The sequence below is a fragment of the Helianthus annuus genome, chromosome 3 (genome assembly GCF_002127325.2).
Source record: "Helianthus annuus cultivar XRQ/B chromosome 3, HanXRQr2.0-SUNRISE, whole genome shotgun sequence".
Taxonomy (NCBI): domain Eukaryota; kingdom Viridiplantae; phylum Streptophyta; class Magnoliopsida; order Asterales; family Asteraceae; genus Helianthus; species Helianthus annuus.
In genome coordinates, this window is record NC_035435.2 from 134656883 (window position 1) to 134668238 (window position 11356).

General features: G+C 34.5%; 2 protein-coding genes across 2 annotated transcripts; one reads left to right on the forward strand and one right to left on the reverse strand.

Moving 5' to 3' along the window:
- Nucleotides 1-1107: 1107 nt before the first annotated feature.
- On the forward strand, nucleotides 1108-6204 carry LOC110929763 (tryptophan synthase beta chain 1). Its single transcript, XM_022172940.2, has 5 exons — nucleotides 1108-1541; nucleotides 2981-3337; nucleotides 4114-4556; nucleotides 4647-4741; nucleotides 5864-6204. The coding sequence occupies exons 1-5, from the start codon at nucleotides 1215-1217 to the stop codon at nucleotides 6037-6039; spliced, it is 1398 nt and encodes a 465-aa protein (XP_022028632.1). The 5' UTR covers nucleotides 1108-1214; the 3' UTR covers nucleotides 6040-6204.
- On the reverse strand, nucleotides 6156-10769 carry LOC110929764 (glucose-6-phosphate/phosphate translocator 1, chloroplastic). Its single transcript, XM_022172941.2, has 5 exons — nucleotides 9977-10769; nucleotides 9314-9539; nucleotides 9011-9233; nucleotides 8234-8447; nucleotides 6156-6518 (listed from the first exon to the last, which is right to left on the reverse strand). The coding sequence occupies exons 1-5, from the start codon at nucleotides 10466-10468 to the stop codon at nucleotides 6507-6509; spliced, it is 1167 nt and encodes a 388-aa protein (XP_022028633.1). The 5' UTR covers nucleotides 10469-10769; the 3' UTR covers nucleotides 6156-6506.
- Between the last annotated feature and the right edge of the window lie 587 nt (nucleotides 10770-11356).

Consider the following 11356-nt stretch of genomic DNA (forward strand, 5'->3'; position numbering starts at 1 on the left):
AGATTATGGAGCGAAGAAAATCATAAGTGGCCACAAGTTCAGGATAATAGTGCCACTTAATCGGATAAAACATTAAAATTAAAATTAAAAAAATAATAATAAAAAAAAAAGGGTTCATCTCACCTAGCTCTAGCTCTTCAAAAAGATCGTCATATTAGTAGCTATATCATGAGCGAAATTTGTAGCCTTAAATCGATCATACATCTCTTGAGTTGATAAGGTGTGGTTGCACTCTTCATTAACTTTATATTCTATAATAAAAATATTTGTAGCAATTTCCAAGTTTCTTTGTGGTTGTGGAGATGGGGGACCAATTCCCTTTATGAGGTGCACAATGTTTCTTTCTCAATTCATATCATGACAAGATGAAATACTAGCTGCTTGAAATGGCAATGTTTTTATAAGTTAAAGTTATTATGAAAATTATAATATTCATTTTATTACCTAAATTTATAAGTTAAAGTTATTATGAAAATTATAATATTCATTTTATTACCTAAATTTGTAATATAAATTGTTGTTAGCTTAAATTTTCGGTCCAGGTCGAATCATATCAAATTGTCGTTAGCTTAAATTTCCGGTCCATGTCGAATCATATCATTCGTAAACACATTAAATATAGATAATGTACTCTCAAACAATATGTGTCATATAGGGCAATATGAACCATATGTGTTATACACTGTCACGTCATTCTTTGTGATATAGGAGAAATACCCTCTTATAGGTGCCGTATCACTAGAAACGTCTTGTATGAGAGTTGGTATCTAAAAGTTACATATAATTAATTATAAAAAATTACAAATAATTAATACAAGTCGTATGAGATCTGGTGTCTAAAAGTTACAAATAATTAATTAATTATAATAAATTACAAATAATTAATACAAGTCGTATGAGATCTGGTGTCTAAAAGTTACAAATAATTAATTAATTATAATAAGTTACAAATAATATACTTAAAAAAGCACCTTTTTCATTAAATAAAATTAAAAAAAAATAAGAGACCATGAATTGTACACGAAATCAATTCGCATTACATTAATCAATTCGCATTACATTGTTACCTTTTTAATTAATCCAACAATCTGACCTTTCACACCACACCAACTCAGTGAGTCACTTGCTATACATACATAATATATATACACATACCTTCTTCAACATTTTCAACAATTCATCCCCAAATAAAAAAAAAACAGTAAAACCCCCTAATGGCATTCTCTTCCTCCAACATAACTTACAGAGCCACCATTACCAAACCTTCATCTTCACCTTATCCCAGATCTAACCCTTCACAATCATCCCTCACATTCACTAAAGCTTCCACCTTTTCACCCAAATCCTTCTCAGTTTCTTGTGTCATGACCCAACAATCCACCAATTCATCGGCTGCGCCGGCTGAACCGGCGGTTCTCCGCCCTGATTCGCTCGGCCGGTTCGGTAAGTTTGGAGGGAAGTATGTGCCAGAAACTCTAATGTATGCTTTATCGGAACTTGAGTCTGCTTTTCATGCCCTAGCAACCGACCATGAATTTCAGGTAATTTGTTTTTGTTTAAGTTAGTTGTCTTTTTTGCTTGGTTGAAGTAATTAGTGTTATCTTTATTTAGAATTTGGTTAAAGAATTAATTTTGAATTACATTTTTTTGTTATTAGTAGCTTGTTGGTGATATTGGTAATTGTGAGGCTAAAGGGTACCTTGTATGCTATTGAGATAAAGTATGAGATAAATGCATTTATGTGGAGAAGAGATGTGAGTAGGGCTGTTTTTTTTTATCCGAAACCGGAAAACTGACCTGAATTCAAAGTCACCCGAATTAGAGAACAACCTAGAAACCCAAACCCGACCAACCCAAACCTTAAATGGGTCGGTTATCGGGTCACTTTTTCCCAACCCAAAAACTCGAACAACCCAACCCGAATAACCCAAAACTTGAAACCGAATAAAAACCCGAGCATTAATTGTCTTTTTTTATAGATGCGATTTGAGTTGGAGTGTTTTGTATTTGAAACATTGAGTTTTGAGACTTTTGAATATTATCATACCATATTGTTAAATGATGTTTGAATTGTGATGATATTTTGTGAAAGAAACATTCTTTTTTTCATTTTACATCTAAACCTGAAAACCGAACAACCCGACCCGAACTAACCCGAATAACCCATACCTAAACAACCCGAACTTTAAATGGGTCGGTTATTGGGTCACTTTTTCCTAGCCAAAAACCCGAAAAACCCGAAACCCGAAGAACACCCCTAAATGTGACTGATTTAATTGGTAGGGATGAGGTACGTAAAGCCCTTAGGAGTTTTCGAGGGGTTAAATTCTGTGTAGTGCCGGTTGTGGTGTATTTTAGAAAACCTAGGAATTCTTGTGTAGAAAAAAAGTAAAAATCATAGGAAATGGGTATGTTTAGCACAACGAGTAATTTTAGTGGTTTTTGTTTTGTTTTCCTTAGCCACACTATGTGTTATTTGTATTATTATCATGCTTATAAAAATCGCTAGATGCTAGTCTAGAGTGGGGGGGGGGTACTGACTAGCTATTAATCGGTTTAAAATTTTATATGTAATTTTTCAACTTATATATATACAGAATTTATCAAAATTTTAAATATAGTTTTTCAAACTTATCAAAATTTTAATAACTTAAGTATATTTTTTCAAATACTTTAAAGATTTTGACCAACTTTTGACTGACTTTGACCAATAAACAAATTTTGGTCCAACTAGGTGAAATTTAATCTGTGAACTACGATTACTGGTGAATCGGCGATTAATCCCGTTTTTTACAACACTGATTGTCGTACATACTACATGTATTTAAAAAAGATTTTTGACCCGGTGTTTTAGTGGAAGCAGCCTACAATATCTTGCTATAAGTGGGATTTTACTGCGTGCGTACGATTGTTTGGTGCTGTGTTTTTGGCATATTGCTAATCTTCTTTTTTTTTTTTTTTTTTTTTTTTGCAATTGCAGAAAGAGTTAGATGGCATACTAAAGGATTATGTTGGTAGGGAAAGCCCTCTTTATTTTGCTGAACGGCTTACAGAACACTATAAACGTCCAAACGGTGAAGGACCAGAAATCTATCTCAAGAGGGAAGATCTGAACCATACTGGTGCTCATAAGATCAACAATGCAGTAGCTCAAGCTTTGCTGGCTAAGAAGCTGGGTAAAGAACGAATTATTGCGGAAACCGGGGCTGGCCAGCATGGAGTTGCGACCGCCACTGTTTGCGCTCGGTTCGGGTTGAAATGCATTATTTATATGGGTGCTCAAGATATGGAAAGACAGGCACTTAACGTGTTCAGAATGAAATTACTTGGTGCAGAGGTTTGATTATGACTATGGTTTTTTTCTCGTCTTTTAAGGCTAAAAAAATAATTAAATTTGCATTATCATGTCAAAAGTTGTTTTAAGAAGTTAGATGATTATACGATAGGGATGAGATGTTTTTTTCCCAAATACCCGTACCCGTACCGATTTTGGGTATTTGGTACATGTATCGGTATCCAGTTTTACTGATTTCTCTATTCGGTACCTTTGGTATCGGTACGGGTACGGGTAAAAAATGGTAATGGTACCGAATTTTATATAGAATTTCAAGATTTTTTTTATATTATGATTCCGTTCGTATTGTGATATTATGGTACTCATATTGATTTTCCCTATTTGGTACCCGTATCGTATTGGTAATCGTACCAGTTTTACCTGTTTGGTATTCGTTGGTTTTGGTATTCGTACCGGTTTTACCCATTTAGTACCCGTATGAGTGCTCAAAAAAAATAAAAAAAATAGAGTGGTACAAAAACGGGTACCATAGAGAAATACTGGTACCAATACCCGTACCCGTAGTGTACCAAAATATTCGGTACGGTATTCGTTACCCAGTTTTGTTCAAATTCGGTACGGGTACGGTACCGATCCCATCCTTATAGTATACGATTCTGTTTTTTCGATTTGTGATAAGCAATTTGCAAACACACATCCAAACGCCCCTTAGTTTTGGATCTTAGTACGGGTTGTAACGAGCCGACCGTGTTGGGTTAGAAACTCGGAATACGACACTTTTTTGTCCCTTATTCATCTTTTATAAATTATTAATGCAGGTTAGAGCGGTTCATTCCGGGACAGCCACATTGAAAGATGCAACATCAGAAGCCATAAGGGACTGGGTGACGAACGTTGAAACAACCCATTACATACTGGGTTCTGTCGCGGGCCCACACCCGTACCCCATGATGGTACGCGAGTTCCATGCTGTAATCGGCAAAGAAACAAGAAAACAAGCCTTAGAAAAATGGGGCGGAAAGCCCGACGTGCTGGTTGCTTGTGTTGGTGGCGGGTCAAATGCCATGGGCCTGTTTCACGAGTTTGTTGACGATAAAGATGTGAGACTCATTGGTGTTGAGGCTGCGGGTTTCGGGCTAGATAGCGGAAAACATGCAGCCACCTTGACGAAAGGTGAAGTTGGTGTGTTGCATGGTGCGATGAGCTATTTGTTGCAGGATGATGATGGACAGATAATTGAGCCTCATTCTATTAGTGCGGGGTAATATGAATAATCTTGTTGTATGGTTTCTTTAGTATATGTTTTTGAGCGTATTTAGTTGTTAAAGTTTTGATTATTTGTGGTGTGTAGGTTGGATTATCCGGGAGTTGGACCTGAGCATAGCTTTCTGAAAGATTTAGGTCGTGCTGAATATTATAGCATCACTGATGCAGAAGCGTTGGAAGGTATGGAAAGCGTAACTTTTATATTTCGAGTGTGTGAAATTTGTGAAACTTAGGTTAGCAAAATAAGCGGGTTCTTGGTTTTCAAAATGCGCGCATCACATGATGTGGTTTGAAGAAATTTGACTATCGATTGAGAAATGGGTTTTAGTGTTTGAACAAATCATACCATCGATTAAACAAATCTGACTAGAGATGATGAAAATATATTATATTCTAGTGTTCAAAAGTTAAGAAGTTAAAATATTATCTATAAAGAACTTTTTAATATATTTTTTATAATAACGAACGCCTAGATAAGTGATGCGCACGCTTTGTGCATTGCGCGTCACGCATCGGCTTTTGGGATTGAATCGCATCGGATCCCCACGCGTTTTTAAAGCCAAGAGCGGGTTAAACAATTGGTCAAAATGGTAACTTTTTAATACAGTCGGAGTTCACCCACTAACATGTTTTTGTCCATTTTTTCTTAATTTTAAAATATTTAATGTAAATAGGATTACAAAAATTATATTATTTAAATACAGTTTGATAACGCGTTGGGAGGTTTTCAACATGTGCAAGTTTGTTATATTTTAAGATAGATTTTCATATTTCATTTTTTTGACACGTTGAAGATGGAATATGCTCGGTGTCTACTTATTTTTAGGTAAAATGTCACAATTGCCAAGTATAGTATGTTGCTAACAGTCTTAACAAAAATGATGTCATTGAGGCCTTGATTTTCTATGTATTTTTGGCAGTCATTTGAAATTATCTTGTAGAGTTGCAACTTGCAAGATGGGCGGGTCGGATTGGTTGGTTAACAGGTCAAAACGGGTTCCAGGGGAAACATGTCATTTTAAATAAATATAGGTTAAACGGGCTAAGACCGGGTTGGGTTGGGTTGACCCACAAAACCATTTTTGTCTACTGTTAGAACTTATATAAATAATTAATAACAGCCTAAACCTATGAGTAAAATGATTTAGGAGCTTTTATGCCTTACGAATAGACTTTAGACGCCGCTTAACGCCCCTGACATGTTGGACCGATCTAAATTGCCACATCTACCATTTTGTTTTATCTTTTCAGTCTCCTTTTACTAATTGTTTATTTTCTTGTGTGATTATATATAAAATGCAGCTTTTAAGAGACTATCTAGACTGGAGGGCATAATCCCAGCTTTGGAAACATCGCACGCGCTTGCATATTTGGAGAAACTATGCCCAACGCTACCAAACGGAACCAAAGTTGTTCTCAACTGCAGTGGAAGGGGCGACAAAGATGTTCATACCGCCATCAAACATTTGCAGGTTTGAAGTAGTCGACCTCCAAGACAGTTGGATATACCAGAAAACGTTATGCTTACATTATGCTTTAGCAGTTGTTTTTTTCTGTTGTATCAGAGAATAAAGATTTCGTAAACAGTTTACAATGTGAAATCAGAATTTGCCGCCCTTTCTAATTTCTGAATCTTTTCTGAATCTTACAATTGCTCGCATTTGTTTTTTTAACGATTACATGATGAACGAGATAGTAATAGCAATACAGCTGAAAATGCTTAAAAATATAGACAAAACGTAAAAGAGTTGTGTTCGGTAAAGATGATGCTCATCTTGACTTTCTTTATTCAAAGAACAAAGGTATCAGGTTCTCCGGTCGCTGATGCATTTGTTCATGACATACTACTTGCCATTTCGTTATTATCATCTTTACTATTTACAAAATGAAAAGCTTTTTGCCTCTGGTTTATGGTACAAACAAAAAATCTCTTCTTCGTGCGACTTTATTGCTTCGCCTGAAAAGAACGAGAAGTTATGTTAGCAAAAAACTATGTGATGATAACATGATGATGCCTTACCTAGCCTAGCTACCTGGTCCGACGAATGTGGTCATAAAAATTAATGTGTATGTAACTTTGATCATACACTCATACTAAGTTTTTTTTTTTTTTTTTTTTTTTTTTTTTTTTTTTTTTTTTTTTTTTTTTTTACAAAAAGCCTCCCATAATAGCCTCATTAGTAACATCCAAAAGAGAGTAACACTAACCACCTTGAAAGTAGCTATAAGCTCTCTTAAGAATCTACTCGTCTAAGGTACGCAGATAAAATGTGCAGGAACGTGTTTTGTATACATATGATAAAATACTACAAAAACAATTTTGATTTTACTCGAAAACATTAATATCACAATACAAAAGTTGGTGGTCCAAAATCACATAAGCCATTTGTGATCTAACTAATGGACAAATGTTTGCAATTCCGACGTGGCTTAGAGTGTATTTGAGTAAGCCGTTAAAAAAAAAGTAAAAATAAATAAGTAGCTGCTTAATCATCTATCTTGTGTAACACAATTAAAGCAAAAGGTACAAGAGTTTATGCAACTTTCACAATTTTCTACTTAATTGGTTTCGTATTGAACGTCCCTTTATATATGTATATAAGGGGGCGTGTTCAATACAAAAATGTATAAAGGGGTGTGTTCAATACAAAATCAATTTTAAGTAGAGAAGTGTGTGAACCTCATAAGTACTTGTGCGTAATGCGTGATGCATATAGCGACACAGAGAGGCGATTACATATTTACATCACCATCCTATGTATCACATTCAAAGAAATATATACAAGTATTTATGCGGTTACATAACCGTCTTATTTATCACATTTAAAGCAATAGGTATAAGTGTTTAACCGGTTCTCACAATCCTATACTTAAAAATGGTTATACTTTCAACATGTTTTGTATATATATATATATATATCATAGTTATCAAAAGCGCTCGCTCTTCCCGCCTAGGCGATATTTTTGGGCGAGTCGACCTACCTGCGCTTCTCCCTCCTAGGTAAAAAAAGCCACGTGACTTTTTTTTTTTTTGAAATCTTATCTTATATATATACTAGATTATAGTTACAGATATTTATCTATTTTTTTGGAAATTATATCTCAATCAAATTTGAATTTTAAAAAAGTTGAGAGATATCATATCTTCTGTAAAAATATATTGTTATATACAGCCTATGTTGTAAACAAACGTTCATTTTTTTGGCTGGCAAAACATACAATACTACAATTATTTTTCGACCTTATGAGGATTTGCAGTATATTTTTCGACATTATGAGGATTCATGATGATTTTGGTTTTATTATAAGGATTAGGGTATTCGAATACTTTTGGAATTTGAAGAGTGTTTTTTTTTTTCAATACATAATATTATTTTTTTATGTTTTTTTTGCTTGCGCTTTTTTTTCCTCAGGCCCGCGCTTTTTTTGCGCTTCTCGCCTAGGCGACAGGCGGGGCCTATGCGCCTAGAGTGCGCCTAGCGCATTTGATAACTATGATATATATATATGATAAAATACGACAAAAACAATTTTGTTTATACTCACAAACATCAATATCACAACACAAAATTTGGTGGTCCAAAATCACATAAGTCATTTGTGATCTAACTAATGGACAAATGTTTGTAAATCTGATGTGGCAAGCAGCACAAATGTAAGCCGAAAAGTTACCTGAGAATACAAGAAAGTTCCAAGGACAGCGATTGCAGCTCCAAGAGCATTAACTGGTTGGACCGGTGTTCGGAAGATGATGATGGATGACACTATCACAGATATACGTTTCATTGTGTTCCCAATGCTAAACGTCAAAGGTGAGATTTCGTCAAGTGACATGTAGGAAACTTGGTTGTACAAGTGGTAGAAGATACTTTGTGCTGCCACCCACCTATTATTCAACCCCAAAAACATATTATTTCAACCAATAATAACCAACAGATATTACATAAGTGTGTTATGTATCATAGTTAAAACAGTACACACAAACAATATATGTATCAAACATAATTATTAATAGCGCTCACAGCGAGCGATACAGCGAATAGCGTAGCGTAGCACTCGTGTGTTGCCATTTGATTTTGGCGCCTCCATAGCGGGCAAATAGCGTCCGCTATTCGCTATCAATAACTATGGTATCAAAGTTAAGGCGATAGATACAAGTATTTATAATTTTATACGCAGTTCTATGTATCACACTTAAAATAGTAGATGCAAACAGCTTATAATCGTAGTTAAGGCGGTAGATACAAATGTTTATACGCAGTTCTATGTATCACAGTTAAAACAGTAGATGCAAACAGCTTATAATCACAGTTAAGGCGGCAGATACAAGTGTTTATGCTTTATGTTAAAAAATGATCATGTATAATGTTTTAAATTAAGTTTTAAAATAGAAGTGAGCAAACAAATTGAAATGGACAAAAAAGGGTAGGTAGATGTCATGTGAGATACCAAATGAAATGGGGTCCAATTTCAGTGATGGCTTTCTGCCACCCAACTGCCCATAGCTGAGGACCCTCCACAGCAATTGCAAATGGAGTAAGGATCAAGAGTGACAGCAATGATAAACAGGCATAATAATTCATCCCACTAACAGATTTCCCCTTCATCCCTCTTTTTGAAAATATGTTCCTAAACACAAATGCCAAGTTAGAAATCATTGCTCCCATGAATCCTGCAAATTTATACACAAAACCAAATTAAAAGCTACACAAATACATATTTTTGTCAACAAATAATCTGAAAATTGAATACCAGTCATGTTGAAGTTGAGTTCAGTAAGGGCGGCAAGACCACAACCACCGATGATCGGGACGAGTGACAAGTAAACCGGCAGAGGAAACGTTTCGCCCAAAATGAACCTTGAAACCAGAACACTGAAAGCAGGCTCACCACTTTTGATTATGTGAGTGAAAGAAACAGCAACCTTTGACATACTCACAGTTGCTGCTACATGACCAATTGTATGAGCCAATGCAACCTAAACACATCAAAATTCAAGATTCAGAAACACACCCAGAATTACATAAAACCCAGATAGGATATCAATCTTTAAACAAAACCCATGTATAAAAATACAAAATTTCACAAAACCAATATTGTAAATCAATCTTCAAACAAAACCCATATTGGACATCAATTTTTAAACAAAACCCATGTATAAAAATACAAAATTTCACAAAACCCATATTGGAAATCAATCTTTAAACAAAACCCATGTATAAAAATACAAAATTTCACAAAACCCATATTGGAAATCAATCTTTATACAAAACCCATATATAAAAACACAAAATTTAACAAACCCAAAATTGGATAAAAATCTTTAAACAAAACCCATGTATAAAAACACAAAATTTCACAAACCCCATATAGAAACACACATATATAACAAAACTAAACCCTAACTTTACTTACAGGGAACAAAGATTTCCAGAACTCCACATCAGTATTAGGTGCTTCAGCAACTTTTGTAGCCCAAGAAATCAACATAATAAGAGATCCAGCAGCAAGAGACAAAGTTGATGTCAACCAAGGAAAAGGAAAAGCATTCAAAACCTTTTTATTATAAATATTAAAAATCACATTCAAAAACCACCATGTTGCAAAATAAAACCCAATTTTCACTTTTCTAGCTGCTTCAGCCTTTTCAACAACCCCTTCACCTTCAGATCGATCAGCATCATAAGCTTTAACCACCAATGATCTCCTTTTAGGCCCTATCTCCAATGATCCAAGACTCTCAACTGAAGCAATATGCAACGGTTTTGCAACAGAAATTGCAGACAAATTTGGGATTTTTGGCATAGAAATTGATGATAAAACCGGTAATTGAACAAAAGGGTTTCTTCTTTGACTAACAACACCATTGGTTCCAATAACATAAGATTGTTTTAAAGAACACATCATGTTTACGATCAAGAACAAGATCAAGAATGATAAAGATCAAGAATTTGTGTGAACCCTTGTGAGATCAAGTGTCTTTTTGACTGAAAATCGAAAAGGGTGTAGGAAAGTTTTGATCTTTGATGGGTTTGGTGCAATGTTGGGTGGGGAGAGGTGATATAAATTGGAAATTTAGAGCCCACCAAACAATTTCATGTGTTGTTGTTATAAAGATCTGTGACTGAAGACTTTTGATCGAATATAATATTTGTGATTTTTTTTTAATTTATTGTTAAGGTGGTGGGAGAAAAGGGTGGTCTTCAAAGGGTTGCTGATTCCTGCAAGTTTACGCTTTTTTAATATTTTACGGTATCGTATCAGCATATGCCACGTGTATATTAGTATCGTATATATTCGATGTTTAGTTGGTGTATGTAAAATTCACATATAGATTAGATAGAATTATCTATTGATTTAATTTTGATGCGTATGTTGTGACTTATCACTTATTCTAATTTTTGTTTTGTTGGCTGTTAAAAAAAATCATTTATTCTAATCTGTTGAGGTTGATATGATAAATATCTATGGAATATCATTGTCAAATAAGTTAGATTTCAGCACAATTCTTTAGAAAGCTGGTGTGTACATCAATTAATAATGTTTTAACTACTTGAGCTTTTAGATTTGTGACCATGTTCATTTAATGTGTTCCTCGAGTTTATAGGGTGACAAAATCACCATTTTTCATAAACAATGGTTTGATTTGATTTGATTAAAATATGATATATTTGTAATAACTCAAATTATACTAGTAAGTTTGCGTCTATTTAAATTTCACAATGTGTCGCTCTTATAAAACTTGTTAAATTTATTCAAATGTGTTAGCGTCACAGCCGCCACTTTTGAGGCATG

What these genes read in the sequence shown, in the direction of transcription:
- LOC110929763 (XM_022172940.2), top strand. Translation starts at nt 1,215, where the DNA reads ATGGCATTCTCTTCCTCCAACATAACTTACAGAGCCACCATTACCAAA. An exon ending in CCTCATTCTATTAGTGCGGG is followed by an intron (nt 4,557 to 4,646) that starts GTAATATGAATA and finishes TGTGGTGTGTAG; the next exon opens with GTTGGATTATCCGGGAGTTG. An exon ending in TGATGCAGAAGCGTTGGAAG is followed by an intron (nt 4,742 to 5,863) that starts GTATGGAAAGCG and finishes TATAAAATGCAG; the next exon opens with CTTTTAAGAGACTATCTAGA.
- LOC110929764 (XM_022172941.2), bottom strand. Translation starts at nt 10,468, where the DNA reads ATGATGTGTTCTTTAAAACAATCTTATGTTATTGGAACCAATGGTGTT. An exon ending in ACTCAACTTCAACATGACTG is followed by an intron (nt 9,234 to 9,313) that starts GTATTCAATTTT and finishes ATAAATTTGCAG; the next exon opens with GATTCATGGGAGCAATGATT. An exon ending in ATTGGACCCCATTTCATTTG is followed by an intron (nt 8,448 to 9,010) that starts GTATCTCACATG and finishes GTTGAATAATAG; the next exon opens with GTGGGTGGCAGCACAAAGTA.